The sequence below is a fragment of the Haliotis rubra genome, unplaced genomic scaffold (assembly GCF_003918875.1).
Source record: "Haliotis rubra isolate DU_JTF1 unplaced genomic scaffold, ASM391887v1 Scf8, whole genome shotgun sequence".
In the NCBI taxonomy this organism is placed as follows: Eukaryota; Metazoa; Mollusca; class Gastropoda; order Lepetellida; family Haliotidae; genus Haliotis; species Haliotis rubra.
Window position 1 is genome coordinate 2158704 of NW_025767523.1, and position 16790 is coordinate 2175493.

General features: G+C 41.2%; 1 protein-coding gene across 3 annotated transcripts in view; it reads left to right on the plus strand.

Moving 5' to 3' along the window:
• LOC124261469 (guanylate cyclase 32E-like) overlaps window positions 1-13487 on the plus strand; it is a 148562-nt gene extending 135075 nt beyond the window's left edge. For all 3 annotated transcript variants that reach the window (XM_046695786.1, XM_046695788.1, XM_046695787.1), the window contains exons 17-22: window positions 2061-2201; window positions 3127-3250; window positions 5925-6168; window positions 7607-7705; window positions 9022-9113; window positions 11093-13487. In XM_046695786.1, coding sequence (XP_046551742.1) covers window positions 2061-2201; window positions 3127-3250; window positions 5925-6168; window positions 7607-7705; window positions 9022-9113; window positions 11093-11554 — 1162 coding nt within the window. In that variant the 3' untranslated portion in view covers window positions 11555-13487. The remainder of the gene's footprint in view (window positions 1-2060; window positions 2202-3126; window positions 3251-5924; window positions 6169-7606; window positions 7706-9021; window positions 9114-11092) is intronic.
• The last annotated feature ends 3303 nt before the right edge of the window (window positions 13488-16790 follow it).

The following is a 16790-nucleotide window of genomic DNA, read 5'->3' on the forward strand; positions in this document are numbered from 1 at the left end:
GTAGTTCTTGTTTTAGAAGAAAGATTTGGTAGTAGTAGAAGTAGTTGTTGGTGCAGTAAAAGTTAGATATTAGAAGTGTTAATAGTGATTGGTGTTGAAGGAGTATAAAGGGACCGTTCACAATCTATGGCTTGGGGGAGAGGGTGTGATGATGATTTTTTAGGGGGTTCACCAATTTTGTTCTGGTGGGTGGGGGTCATCAATTCTGTACACATGTGGGGGAGCATTTTTTTACACAAAATATTAAACAAATATGCTTTAAAAAATTGATTTTGTATATGACATGCTGGTCACTGACTTTGTACATAAATTTTAGTGGGGGGGGGATGGCACTCACATTGTAACATTGTACATGCTTCTCCATAAAAATCATCATCACCCCCCATGCCATAAATTATGAACGGTCCCTAATTGTAGTAGTAGACTGTGCACATGAGCAGTCTCTGTTATATCTCAGTTAACAGAAGTGACAAGAGCTATCGTGGTGTACACGGGTTTACTACTTGTGTCGTATGCATAGTCGTAGTGTTAAGTTGTATCATCTGTTGTTCTTGAAGCAGTTGCTGACATAGTTGCTCTAGGTGTTAGTAGTAGTACCTTGAGGAGATGAAGACGAGACAATAGTAGAAGTATATTCCTTTGTTTAGGGGAAACACAAGTAGCAGAGGAGTGGCAGAAGTAGCGGTAACTGCAGTGATATCCGTAGACTTTGGTCATCCTAGAATAGGAGTAGTAGTAGTAGCGGTGGTTGTAGTTGTGATTAGTAGTAGTAGTAGCAGTAGTAGTAGTAGCAGTAGTAGTAGTAGCAGTAATAGTAGTAGCAGCAGTAGTAGTAGTAGTAGTAGTAGTAGTAGTAGTAGTAGTAGTAGTAGTAGTAGCAGAAGTAGTAGTAGTAGTAGTAGTAGTAGTAGTAGTAGTAGTAGTAATGATAGTAGTAGTACGTACATGAACACGGTTTATAGTCAGTAAAGGTAGTGCAGTAAATTTTAAAGCTGCAGAACGTTACAACCATTTCAAATTACCAACGCCTTAATTGCACAGGTATCGCTGACCTGACGAGCTGTACGTTGTGGCATCAACCATTACAATAAGAAATGGTTATTGTATTCAAACATATTCCTTTACTGCGAGGAATTTAAAAAGTTGGCAGTTTTATGTCTCATTTCCTATTGTCGGAACAATGCTATAGGTGTAATTATACATTACAGTAAATCAAGTAAGATGTCGTGCTGGCTGTTTATAATTGATGCTTTGACACGATCAGTCGAAGAAGCAATGCTGCCAAATATGTTTACGCGCATCTGGAACGCGTCAAACAAACAACTAATTGTATGATTATTATACAGATTGACAATACTTGATGGACATGTGGCAATCATATTCATGATCAGTATTCAGATCACAGCGTTAGCTTCATATATCAGAAATTAAATGTAAGCAGGAACCGTGTAGTGCATTGTCGTAGATGATAAAGTGGCATAGCAGTCGTTGGGAGTTGTAGTCGTCGTCGTCGTCGTCTTAGTAGTAGTAGTGGTAGTAGTAGTAGAAGTAGCAGTAGGTGTTGTAGTTACCATTGTCGCAACTATACAAGCTGTCCTTGTAGCTGACGTCGTCATCGTCGCAGCAGTAGCAGTAGTAGTAATTGTATCAGTAGGAGTAGTAGTTGTAGTGGTTGTGGTAGTCGTAGTGGTTGTGGTAACCGTATGGGATGCAGTAGTAGAGGTCGTTGTAGCAGCAGACGTCGTCGTAAAAGGCGACTAGTGGAATCGAGTGGCCAGGCTCTCTGACTTGGTTGACACATGTCATCGTACCCCAATTGTGTAGATCGATGCTCACGATGTTGATCACTAGATTGTCTGGTCCAGACTCGATTATTTGCTGACCGCCGGCATATAGCTGAAATATTGTGTGGCGTTAAACAACAAACAAACAAAAGTCGTCGTCGTGGTAGTAGTAGTAGTAGTTGTTGCCTGAAATAATTGTGTCTTGGTGGTGACATATTGGGTAATTGGTTGTGCTGTCTTTTGTCAGCGATGTATGTACCGTATATATCTTCACAGAAAGAACAACATATTTGACAACATGTTGGCGTTGATGGAAAAGTATGCAACGACGTTGGAGAAACAGGTCGCAGAGAGGACGGTAGAGTTGTCGATGGAGAAGAAGCTGACCGAGAACCTGCTGTTGAGGATGTTGCCAAGGTGTGTAGAGTGAGGGAGTGTTGGTCCTGGCGAAGGAGTTGGGTTTTATGGAGTTGTAGCAAGAGACGTGAAACAGTAGGGAATCGAACCCAAACAGTGGCCGTGACGAGCGAATGCGTGGACCATTAAGCTACTCTACCACACCAGACACAGTCTGGCTGATGGTATTCAGCCATCTCACTGATGAGGATTTGTTTTTGTGATCCTTAATCCAAGTACTACTTTCCAGAACCTAGATTTTCGAAGCTCTGCTAGTGTTAAGATGGTCGTAAAAGTGCCATACAGTAACTTACGACTGTCTGAGCGCTAAGGTCCGCCAGAGCGGAAGGTCGCGGGTTCGATACCAGACCGCATCATACCAAAAGACGTTAAAATATGGTACTTATTGGTCCCTGCCTGGCGCTCGGCATTAATGGGTACAACAAGGACTGGTCGGCTCGGAGTCGGTATAATGTGTCTGAGTGGGGTATTCATGCTTCACTGCAGCATGGTATCTCAGTGGGCTAGCACTATAAAACCAGCTTCAGTCTGGGCTAGTACAAGCAGCCGCACATACACATACACACGCATGCACGTCGTCACATGAGCGAAATATTCTCAAGTACGACGTAAAACCCAATTTCACCTCACCTCACCTTACCGCTAGGGCGTTCAAAAAATCTAGGCCCAGTTTCAACAACCATTTTGACCATTCGATTAACATTGAACCTCAACCATAACTCATTCATTAAAACCTAGTTAAATTTGGATCAACAAAAGGTGCAAAGAAAGGCTCCAACACAAATTGGTAAAAACACCGGAACGTGAAGAAACAACGATAATCACGTGGGGCTTATCCCACTCCCCTTGCTAGTAATTGTTAAAAAAGATGGCCGCGACTTGTTTCCGTCTGAGAACGTAATCGATTCTTCATTGTGTATTCCAGGTCTGTAGCGGAGAGTCTCAAGCAGAACGAACCAGTCATTCCCGAGCAGTACGAGTGTGTATCAATCTACTTTAGTGATATCGTCGGCTTCACCTCAATCGCCGCTCAAAGTACTCCGATTCAGGTATAGCACAACCTTTGCCTTCAAACAATACCTTGACGGAATCCACAACTAATTGTTTCACGTTCTTTTGTGTCGAGGGATCAGGCAAGAAATGAACACGATATCGCCATAGTTTAAGTGGCAGGGAACCTCATCTATATGAAGCCATCAATATCAATGCTTTACAGCCCGTTGGTTTGAGTATAAGCATTCGCATGAAACCTTTCTAGATTCATAGTGTATTGGTGGTTTGTGTACGGGGTCGACCGTTTTATATTTAGGGATAATGCAAAATAATAAATTTATATAAAAAAACTCTCTTCCCGATTTGTTTTGAAAATTTTGTGCCTTGGTTATGCAACAAGAGAAATCGTTTGTTTTGTAACAAAATGTGAATAAAATAGCTGTGCCACTTCTTTCATAGAAATTAATTTATTTCATGAAGGCTGGCTGAAATATATTGAGTCACACAAACATCCAATTGTTAAATGGATAGTTCTAGAGCATAAGTCATTGGAAGGAAGCCATTCTTAATTACTGATTTCTGGCTCACTTGTACTATCGTTTCAGTCATTTGTTCTTCGTTCAAGATGAGGCAATCATGTTCATTAATGTAATGCAATGGAAGCCAAAGAGTGATTTCAAGACTACAAAGTGTAATTGAAGCGTGGTGTAAATTTCGTAAGAGGTTATCGTGCGCAGTCACAGATACTGTTTTAGGATTGTGTTTGAGTCGCATAGTCTGACCCGGGTTGAAACTAGGCTACACTAATATCGATGTAATTAGTACGAGGAGTTCAGTGGTGCACAATAACATGTTTGTTCCAAGTGTTTAATCAAATCGCATTCTACCTTTGAGGCATAATCAAACATAAATTGGGTTGAATTTGATCATTTGATTAAAGTCACTGTGGAACTTCAATTGAAAGCCAAAAAGTGTTTTAGAAACTAATATTTGTTAAATGTTGCTAACATTTCTTTTAAAGATTGAATATGCATACATGTACAAACGTATTATATTATACGCTTCAAACTGATTGTATGAAGTCATACAATGGTGAATTGAGTGAGTGAGCGAGTTTAGTTTTACGCCGCACTCAGCAATATTCCAGCTATATGGAGGCCGTCTGTAAATAATCGGGTCTGGACCAGACAATCCTAGGATCAACAGCAAGAACATTGATCTGCGCAACTGGGATACGATGACATGTGTCTAGCCAGTCAGCGAGCCTGACCACCCGATCCCGTTAGTCGCCTTTTACGACAAGCATGGGTTGCTGAAGATCAATTCTAACCCGCATCTTCACGGGTACAATGGTGAAGTAGTTGTGAAATATTTTATACATTTTCTTTAGAGACAGGACATATTGTTTATATATTCCTAAATATATTCTAAAATACACGTACACTGCAGTAAAAGCATTGATCTTCAAGGCGAACCATTCGGTAGGGCATCGTGATTGCCATTAACATTGGCATGTAGTCATGATCACAGGGCTACTCACGACTCAAAATATGTTGAAGAACATTCACTGTTGGAAGGCAATGTGTCGCATTACCCACAGAATAACTATACTCATATGAATAAATCGGTGTTCTTATCTTCTGGTAGAAGAAAGTCCCAAACTGTAGATTAACGGCGCTTAACTCTATACAATATATTCATTGTTTCATGAAATAAGACAAGAAATACATGTAATGATTCACTGTAGACTCATTTGTAGCTACTGTAAACTACGTTTATATCGAACTCCAAGGGACCACTAATTTTGTTCGTTATAACCGGAGTACACATTTCGACTAAATTATAAAGAAACCGGGACCAAAAAACAGTTCATTATATTCGTCTGTTCCTTATAAGCGTGTTCCATCTAAATGTAGTCTACTGCACGTGTTACTCAAAACAGAGTACTAGTAAGAGGTACAGGTTTTCAGCGCCGACTGGATAAGTACTGGAGTTCCTGCATATCAATTCATTTTGGTGGAAAATCCCAAGTGAGTGAGTGAGTGAGTTTAGTTTTACGCCACACTCAGCAATATTCCAGCTATATGGCGGCGGTCTGTAAATAATCGAGTCTGGACCAGACAATCCAATGATCAACAGCATGAACATCGATCTGCGCAATTGGGAACCGATGCCATGTGTCAACCAAGTCAGCGAGCCTGACCACCCGATCCCGTTAGTCTATCTTACGACAAGCATGGGTAACTGAAGATCAATATTCTAACCCGGACCTTCACGGGTCCGAAAATCCCAAGGGATGCGTATGACTAGTAAATCCCCTAGACCGGGTATATTTCGGACCAAAAATAGTCATGATCTTTGCGAATGTAGGATTCAAACCCATGATGACAGAACGTTTATCGCAATCAAACACCGTCAAGACTGTAATGGTTTGTTGAAAACACAGGGATTTCGTAAACACAGGCATCCTTATACTGAAGGAAACAAATAAAGGACCACATGAAAGCACAAGAGTTCCTTTATTCTTTTCCAGGTTTCTTCACAACCTTTGTATCGCACTGTGGATGAGAATATATAGAGGAACGCTGCGATGAAGTGGTGTTCCCTTTTTTGTTTCTCTCAGTATATATACCCGGTACTATAGACCTCATACTTTCATGCTAAGTTTTGCTATGCAAGCCCTTGTGGCTGAATATATTAAATCTCAGAAATTAATCCTTCACAACACAGGTGGTGCATCTCCTCAATGACCTCTACATCGTCTTCGACTCCGTGATCGAACACTACGATGTCTACAAGGTAGAGACAATCGGCGATGCATATATGGTGGTCAGCGGTCTACCAATCAGAAACGAGGACAGACACGCGGGGGAAGTAGCCTCGCTTTCGCTTCACCTGCTCAGCCGGATAAAGTCCTTCCGGATCAACCACATGCCAGAAGCTTCTATCAAAATTCGTATCGGTCTTCACTCAGGTAAAACCCTGTTTTTGTTTTAAATTCTTGGTCGGAATCACAGTGCTTCTGTCACATGAAACAATCAGTTTCTCTTTCTTCTGATTACTTCCTCTCACGAGCCCAGAACATAGCCCATGCCGTCAGTAAGTTTAAACAGAGCTAATGTAATAAACACGTTAATCCTTCTGTAGTGCCGTCCCCATTTAGACTCAGCGTGACGCCATTTATGGAAGAGAGCGTTTCTTTGATTTAATAAAATGAAAGGCCATCTTTGAGTGTTGTCTTTGTCTTGACAACTGGTCCTCGTGTTTTTGTGATGGAGTCGTATCATAAGACAGACTTCCATGTCTTTTACATGTTTTGAATAATTTTCTTCTTTCAAATGTGTTTTTGGCAATGACATGTTACGTAATACTTTGATGATTAAACCTTTTAAATGCGCGAAAAAGAAGTGTGACAGTCCCTTTGTCGAAGATTCTTAAAAGTTAAAAATTTTAAATGAAGTGTTTACCTTTCAAATGAATAAGTGAGTTTAGTTTTACGCCACTTTTAGCAATATTCCAGCAATGTGACGGCGGGGGACACCAGGACACACATTGTACCCATATGGGGAATCGAACCCGGGTCTCTGTGTGATAAGCAACTAGTCTACCCCGCTGCAGTTACCTTTCAAAAGTTGGGATGCATGAATTTATTTATTTAATGCCTGATGTCAAAAGTTACATTTCTCAAATAAAACTCATAACTTCTTTTTATATAAATGTATCAGTATTTAGTTGAATTAAGTGAATTCTATGGTCACATTGCGCAGGCAACTGTTGTTGTGTGTGAGTGAGTGACTATGGTTTTACACCGCTTTTAGCAATATTCCAGCAATATGACGGTGAGGGACACCAGAAATGGGTTTCACACATTGTACCCATGTGGGGAATCAAACCCTTGTCCCAAGCGTAACGAGCAAACACTTTATCTACTAGGCTACCCTATATTTTAAAGCAACATTGTGTGAATAGTGGCAGAGTAAACGTTAACACCTGGTGCCGTCACCGATCAATGACCCATTCGCATAATTGTCAAAATTTGTTTGCCCTTTAAGCCCAGTGTAAGCTGTTTCAGCAGATATTCGAGACTGTTATTTTGTGCCAGTGACGTTTTGAAAGCATTATTTTATCGATACGCTTGAGCTACGTGTTCGCTTGTATCAAATACGAATAAATCGAACTTCAAGGTAGCGAGGTTTCCTTTTGTGAGACAACAAACGCCTCACCCACGTGTTTGGCTTGAGGTTAATGTGCTGACTCGATACGCCTAAGGTCTGAGTTCGATTCCCATGTGTGAGACCAATGTCTGCTGTCGAAGCTGGAAGACTGCTAAAAGCGATTTTTAACCAAACGCACTCAACTTAAACCCACGCTCCGAGTCGTCATAGTTTCATTATCACCGTCTACATCTCCAGGGTCCTGTTGTGCCGGAGTGGTGGGGCTGAAGATGCCGCGGTACTGTCTGTTCGGGGATACAGTGAACACTGCATCAAGGATGGAGAGTACGGGCGAAGGTACGTCTAAACGAATTGCACTAGGTGTTCCTTAAAAGCCTTCGTGACTAGCACGTATAGCACACCAACACCATCAGACCATGCATTACAGATAATGACCTGTGGTCAGTCGTTGGTCATTGATGCGTCTGTAAAGTACTTTCTGAGAGGTTCTGTATAGGGGATGGACCTGACTGGTTGTCCAGCGCTATACATTGCACTGATTTGCATAGCGGACAGCGGATTTCATGTTGGGCTATACTTTACTAAAATCGGATTATAAGTACAAAGTCATTTTTTTGGACATACATTTTCGGACGGTCTTGGTCTTTGAGAGCACTCGGACTGTAACGAGAGGTAATGGCGTCACAAACACGTTGTATATGTTCTGATAATGGCTGGATCTTTTAGACAACGATGCCATTGATGTGCGAGATGTTTATCATTTGTCATATCATTAGCGAGAGAGCAATGAATGTTTTCTTGAACAGCTGGTTTACAAACATAAAAATTATTTACACTTCATGTTTTAAAATACTCAGTATATTATAATTAATTTGTTGTGTCCCCATTTTATTCTAAGAACGGGGAAATGCCAACTCGACATCAGCGTGTTACTTTAAATACTGCGTGTCGGTCAATTTCGTTTCGTCAATAAACATATTTTTCATATATCCCGACTGTTGGGCATGCATGACAACTGACCTTGTATTACAAAGCTGAGTTAAGTATTGTGACTATTAGTATTGGTGTTCTTATTCACTAAAAAGCGTTCCTCCCTCATCCATTTTCTTGTCGATGAAAATCGAAGAGAGACCTACCGCCCTTTTGACGTTTTATAGAAATCCCTCACCAAATTATTTTTATGCTGCATTTACAATGACATCAATACAGGGTCAAATGAGTCCGATCTTAATCTGATAGCAAAATACATAAAATATTCTGATTAGTTATAACATTCAAAATGCCCTTACATACAAACGAGAACAATTATCCGTCCAGGGATTATCTAATCAAATATCAGTCATATACCCAAACTCTACACTGATATTACATCATTAGTATGCCAAAATACGACCTCCGGATATTGTAGAATAGACATCGCAAACAAAATATATTGTCACGTGGAATGTTTTTTGTCGGTAATCTCCGGTACATGTCGGAAGTGTTCCGTGTGAAGAGATGTGTTCAGGGCCTAGATTTTCGAAGCTCTCTTAGCGCTAAGATAGTCGTAAGTGCCATACATTAACATTAACTTACGACTATCTTAGCGCTAAGAGAGCTTCGAAAATCTAGGCCCAGGTGTATATTTCATTGTGACCATTGTCTCTTGCCAGCGATGAGGATTCACTGCAGTCAGCAATGCAAGGACAAGCTGGACCACCTCGGCGGGTACTGTCTACAGGAGAGGGGGATTGTCAGCATGAAGGTATATATTCACACTTACGTTATGGCGAGGACACAAGCCAAAGGCACCGCAATTAGCTTACGGAGTTACGTCCCTTACGTATGATGTATGATCGTGAGTTCGAATCTCAGATCCACCTTGTTATTGTTGTTTGGTTTGCCGCATCTCACCTGCACTCGTAGTTCATTGCGTAGATCGATGCTCATGCTATTGATCACTGTATTGTCTGGTCCAGACTCGATTATTTACAGACCGCCGCTGGAATATTGTTGAGTGCGGCGTTTAACAACCAAACCAAACCATTAAAATGGGCGACGTTTACGACCTTTGTGACTTTTCCCTTGCCACATTAAACTGACGACGCCTGACGATCCGGTCCAGAGATCTTCAGTGACCTATGTTTGTAGTAAGGGCGACTGACGAGATCATGTGGTCAGGTTCACTGACTTGGCTGATACGTGGTATTCTACCCACATTGCGTGGATCGATGGCAATCACTGGATCGTGTGGTTCATACAGCTTATTTACAGGCTGCCGTAATATAGCTGAACGATTCCTTAGTACGGCTTTAAACAACAAACACACATTTCTAAGCTGTACGCCGTGATTTAACCGAAACACTGTTAATTGCGGCGTTCAACCATACACGCCCACTCTTACAAATGAAAACAGTCTGTGCTCAGATGAATTGGCAGATCGAACACGTTTATTTCATGTCCAATTTTAGAAAACAACCACCGTGCTACATGGAAGTACAGATCATCTATATCAAGTGAATGAATGTTGATAATCCCGAGCTATGTGCAAAGGACTTACAAAATTAATTCACAAAAGATAAATAACTAAAACTCTTAGTTCCAAGCAGGATAGTCTTTATATATTACTCACCATTTGCTAAGGGTAAAAATAGTCGTAGTCCTTTGCAAATGGTGAGAAGTCTGTTATCGATTTTAAAAGAGACATATATGTAGTATAATCAGTACGTGACGTCATGAACAATGGATGACGTCATAACAATACTTTCTAACCAATGAAGCACCATGACACCGTATGGATTCAACCTAACAATCGGCATTTATAATCGCACATGTGCAAATATGGGAAGGTTATGACACACCATCCATTATCCCGTGGGTAATGAAACACTTTACTTGATAACTCTAATTGTAGAATAAATATCACAGTGTTAGTACTTTGTGATGAACAGGGCCCTTGTCTGTGTTTGATGAGGTTAATGAGCGTCTGGGAAATTAATGTGAATCATAAACGTGACTTGGTAGACGTAATGGCTTTAAAATTTGCCGGGACTGCCAATTTACTGAGGCATAAAATTTGCCTCATCTGAGATGAGTGAGTGAGTTTAGTTTTACGCCGCTTTTAGGAACATTCCAGCAAAATCGCGGCGGGGGACACCTGAAAATAGGCCTCACACATTGTACCCATGTGGGGAATCGAACCTGGGTCTTCGGCGTGACGAGCGAACGCTTTAACCACAAGGCTATCCCGCCGCCCCCTCATCTAAGATGACTTGCGTGTAAGACTTAAAATGCTGCTCAAAGCCGACATTTACTCACACGTATGGGCTGCGGGGTAGCCTAGCCTATTCCAATTCCGGGGTTCGATCTTCACATGGTTACAATAAGAGAAGATCAGTCCTTGTGTTCACTGCAGAGATGTTGTTGGGATATTACTAAAAGCATTGTAGGACCCGTGGAGGTCTGGGTTAGAATTGGTCTTCGGCAGCCCATGCTTGTCGTAAGAGGCCACTAACTGATCGGATGGTCAGGCTTGCTGACGTGGTTGACACATGTCATCGTATCCGAATTGCATAGATCGATGGTCATGCTGTTGATCAGTGGATTGTCTGGTCCAGACTCGATTATTTACAGACCCGCCGTCATCACAGCTGGAGTGTAGCTGAGTGCGACGTTGAACTAGAACCAACCCAAAACAATAACAAAATCATTGTAGAGCCACATTAACCCATTTTTATGTTTCAGGGTAAAGGGGAGCAGCAGACTTACTTCCTTACGGGTGAAGACCAAGCCCATCGGATTCGGCGGATCTCGGAAGAAGCCATGGGTAGAGACGGACGCTGCGTGTCAGTTGGAAACTTAGACTATGGGGAGAAGCCATTGTCAGAGCAAAGCATTTACCGGAACAGCTATCTCAACCCAAACGCCAACCAAACACACCGGAACTCAAGTCAGGGCGACCGACTTCCGGCCACACAGGAAGTGAACAGCGCACCGGTCGATCCGGACACTTCACTGGAGGAACCAAATGAGACGCTGGGCCTCCTGTCCGCTCATGACCCAAGGGAAATGACCGTTGTTTATCAGAACGGCGGACGCACGGACACACGCCTCGGACGGTCGTCCGTGAGCTGTCATGACATGTCGGTCACCAGTGGTCATTCCATGGGCCCCATCATATATTCACGGAGCAACAGTCGAATGTGATCTGTACCCTTCAATCGTTTGTGTTCACTTATCCATACTGCAATCTTCCCTATGGGAGGATGTTGATACTTATTCAAAGGACGAAGCTGATGACTTACTGAAGGTATTATACACACTGTCAATCATTTCTAGAGGATCATTACCATACACAACGGGTGTTCATCTCGTGTATTACCCGCGAAGCTCTCCACATGGGTGGTCCACACATTCTCAAAGCGGAAAGAACTTATGGGCAGGATTGTACTTAGAGATCTTAACCATTAAAGGTACCCTCTGCTTTTGTTGTGGTACTTAAGGATTTTGCTGTTAGCAAGTCTGTTATATCACTAGCACTGCCTTTATCTCGAAACATCCATTTTCTCGAAGTTTAATATACTCCCTTCTACAAAGGTCTGCTGTTGGTGTTCCCAGAACGTAATGTGTACATAGTTCATCAATCTGAGAACGCTTAATTTCAAGATCTTTTGCTGTGTCTTCTTGAAACGAATCACAAGACAGTTACATTTGTTTATATATTTCCTCCAACTATAACGTCTTTGATTCTCATCACTACCTCTTTATACCACGTACACCTGAAGACTGCATGCGTGTATGAACTGCCTACAGACCCTTGCAATAACAAATGATCCCAGGACATTGGAAGCTTGGAATACTGTGCTGATAGATAATTGATAATCCCACCAGTGAAGACACTAATTCTGTGCCAGAGATTGACCTTCAAACTGGTTCTTTAATCTCACTTGAGTCTCCTCGACGTCACATGAAACTGTACAAATCGTGCGGAGAACGTTGTTTTCGGAGAAGAAATAGGATGGTACTGTATCGCCAAACGACAATCATGCGTTTTGGCGATGTGTTCTTGATTGTTGTCATAATGTCTTTATGCAATGCAAAAATATGGATGGTTGGTTCTGGTTCTGTGTTAACGATGTAAGCCTTTATTTGAGGCCGACGAGTAGGATGATGTGTTCTTACGATATCTTCAAGATATTAGTCGTAACTGCGAGTGTTTGACGCCAAGAAACCAGGTGATGTATTTTGGCGATGTGTTCACGGTGTTCACGACTATAACTCGTGATGGACGCCGACAGTCACTATTACCCACAGTGGATACCGACTGACAGAATGGTGGGTTTGAGCGACGTGTTCTGGAAGTTTACTCCATCATTGCTTCTGTTACACGTCGAATAACAATATCCAGTGTTCTAGAATAACAATATCCAGTGTTCTAGCGATACTAAAATGCGTTGAACGTCAGCCAACCGAGGATGATGTATACACAAAGAAATTAATTAAGCACCCCCTGTATTTTTGCAATGATAGGTTTTCAACACGTACAAAAGACTTCTCGTGGTGACCACGATGGAAAAACATGAGTTTTTCTGACCCGTACGATCGACAAAATGATTAGAATCCATGTTGATTTTAAGATGATAATTGCTCATTTTACAAAAAACACTACTATTCATACAAAAAACATGTCTGTACAAGTATGTCTCTGGAATGTTTAAGTTATTGGTGAATGTGAACGTTCAATATGTCATTTTGTGTATCTTACACGGTTCAAGGTCAATATCCTCCGTGTGACTGTATGACAGCCAGCACACTCCTCCTCATACCCCCTGCCAGCCTCCTGATCCTCTGAAGGGGCAGTCTACGCCATTCCTCGTGTAAAGCAGCCTCTAATTGGGCCAGGTTCTGTACAGGAGGATCCCTTTGTTGCACACGACGACCAATCATGTCTCAGTTATACTCCAATCGTGAGATATGTCAGGGGGTGCTTAACTAAGTTCTGTGTGTATATTTTGGCGACGTGTTCAGTCATAATTACCTATGTGTTCACATCAAGTATTGCAATGTTTCAACTGTTCGCGTTTCAGTCTTTTATGATGTTGATATTTGAAATATTTTGAGATTAAATAATTTTCTTGCATGAAAGTGTTATTCTTCTTTTGTTGCTGACGTGGCGTTAAACTATATTCATCAACGCACTGGTATTGCACCAGCATTAGCACTAAGGTCACAGTATTTCGTCCAAACACAAACATGTTTAAGAGAAATGTAACAATCCATGAAAAGAAAAAAAACAGTGGTCGATAGAATGACAGTCTTGATCTGTGGCAACTGATAATCCCCATTGCCAGTGTCTAGATATAATCCACACTAATCCTGCAGATATTTCGATATCACCACAAAATACATTTCTCTTAATCCTTGAGACAGTGATGTTGCTGGAACATTGCTAAAAGCGGAGTCAATTCATACTCCCCCACTCACATGAGACAGTGACCTTGTTAATTTGAAATCCCTTTTCTCTCGAAATTCGAATTGTTAATATATCCTCGATATGCACGAGTCAATGTTTCATTCAAAATAATCTATTTTGATCTCACAACAATATGGCTGACTGGGATAATATTTATTTTAGTTTATATGTCTATATCTCACCGTTTACTTTTTTCAGGATTTATTGCAGTTTCTCTGTCTTAATTCCTGCCCACATAATTCTTTTGTAATATCTGGATTAAACAAAATAGCTGCTCGAATTAAAACATGTATGCATCTTCATCTCCCTCATAACTCGAGGTAGTTTTTGGCTCTTTCATTGGTTCGTTCAGTTGGGTTTAACAGTATTTCAACGTTGGACATTATTTCGGTCGTGTAACGGCATTTTAGGTTGTCGTGGGAGCAAAGCCAATAGAACTCACAGCAGACATATAGTATATTGGTTCAGTGACGATATAAAAACACAGCCTTTAAACCATATGAATATACCGTCCGCAAACCCCTTACTTTATTGCTATAGCCTTAAATGAAGCATGTCTAGATTTTCCACAGGTTCACTTCCAATCTCACTGCGACTCCATTTCAGCATTAAATAAGGGGTCTTTTTCCATCGAAGTTATATCATTACACAATTCCTTAGTTTTATAAAGTGGTCAAATGCAACATGTTTGGGAATTCCCCTTTCTCAGGTTCGACTAATGGTTGTTCTGTCCGGAATTCGAGTAAGACATCTGATCGCTATAACCCAAAGTCAGCCATCTAACCCACTCAGCCATCTTTCCAGGAGAATATAGTCGGACAACTGGTAGTCGAGATTACCTACTTTGTGCACCCCTCTGATAAGTGTAAATTGGCACGCCTCCCATTGCCGAAGCTATGGATAGACAATGCCTTTTTGAAAGTGGTCAGATAAATAGTGTTACAAGTTATGATATATTTTTGATTACACTTTCTAAAGTACCTGATCTAGCCTGTCCGACTTCCATTCTCGGGGAACTAGCGGTGGCTGTGTGGGTCAGATTGTAGATTTTGTGTTGTCCAAACCTGGATCCGAACCTTCACTCCAAAAATAAGACATCTAATCGCCAGCACTGTAAGTCTGCGATCTAACCCACTCAGCCCGCGCAGGTTCCAGGAGAATGGAAGTTTGACTTTGTGTCCTGGCGATTAGATGCCTTACTCGATTCCCAGAAAGGTACCAGAATTAGTGCTTTACCAAGAACGTGTATTCCCATATATAACATATGTTGCAAAAGTATATATCTCCAGAGACGAAGCGCGCGTCTATTATGTTGCTTAATAACAAAGGACAATAATCAGAACGAATCAGATCGGTGGGTCATGGCCCAACTAATGGACTGCGAATTCCGGTGCCGTCAGCATCTTTTACGTCCTTCAGATTGGAAACAATTGAATCGATTGTTTCTACCAGACATCGGTTCTTTCCACGAATCTCATCGGTAAAGTCTTTTATGTGATGTGACATCATTATTCTGCAAGGTCTATACGACTGGCGTCTCAACCATCACTCAACCATCAGGGACGGAATATTGTGAAACCCAGTGTACAGTAGATATACGTATCCGCTGTATGATATAGGACAGACATGGCGTGTATAAACCAGCTTTATAGTTATATCAGCTCATAAATACTGGGTGGACTTTCTGTACTTATTGGCCATATTGTCTACAGGACGGTCGCCACATTAAAACCGCAAAACCTATTTTCCAAATAATAAAGCTCTGCTAAAATCAGATTCCATTCTATGATTCTGTCTATATCATAGCATGTGTTTCAGAATCCCCATCAAAAAGTGGTGGTACTAGGTCATACAAAAACTTGCCAAATAGATAAAAACATTATCTATTTTTCTTCACTAAACAGACAAAGTTTGAGCGTGCGTGTGACGGAATGAGATAATATTATCTATGTCCTTCCCGTTTCCTGTTTACAACTAAATAGAAGTGAAATTTCCTCATTTTTTGCCTATAAAACTCATTAGGAGCGCATATGATTGTTATCTGCTCTTTATACTCAAAGACGTGTTTTGGGGGTTTCATAAAACCATCCTATCAAAGTAGTATAAATCCCACAGAACGTAATATGTGGATCGGGTTCAGCAGCGCTATTGCCTGCCAGGGTATTTAATGGGTAGCGTCTGCATATTTTCAACATTACTGCTCAGTTTCCGCCCGTGGGATAGCAAATTCGAGTATTGATCGACGCCCAAGCCGATATTTTGTTCCTACGTTTTATCATTAAGCTGTGATTCATCTGGTGTATTGTGTATGGCGATATAGGAACTCTACATACATCACAATGAAGTGTATGCGAGGTCTTTGAACCTATTGTACGTTTGCCAGGAACCTTCCATTCCGTGGTCGCCGTCAGCATCATTAGTGGTAATCTGCCTCATTTCTCTGATTTATTGAAGCAGTGTAAGAGATCGGCCGAAGAGACATTTATGTTATCGTTTTGTAGCATGGTATGGTAAGGTATGGTTGAGTATGGTATGATTTGTATGAATGGTATGGGTCAGTATGGCATGGCATTGCGTGGTATGGTATGGTATGGTATGGTTTGGTATGATATTAATATGGTTTGGTATGGTATTAGTATGGTTTGGTATGGTATGGTATTAATATGGTTTGGTGTGGTATGGTATGGTATGGTATGGCATTGCGTGGTATGGTTTTGGTTTGGTATGGCTTGGTATGGTATGGTATAGTTTGGTATGGTATGGTATGGTATGGTATGGTATGGTATGGTTTGGTATGGTTTGGTTTGGTTTGGTATGGTATGGTTTGGTATGGTTTGGTATGGTATGGTATGGTATGGTATGGTATGGTTTGGTATATGGTATGGTATGGTATGGTATGGTATGGTATGGTATGGTATGGTTTATGGTATGGTATGGTATGGTTTTTTGGTTTGGTATGGTATGGTATGG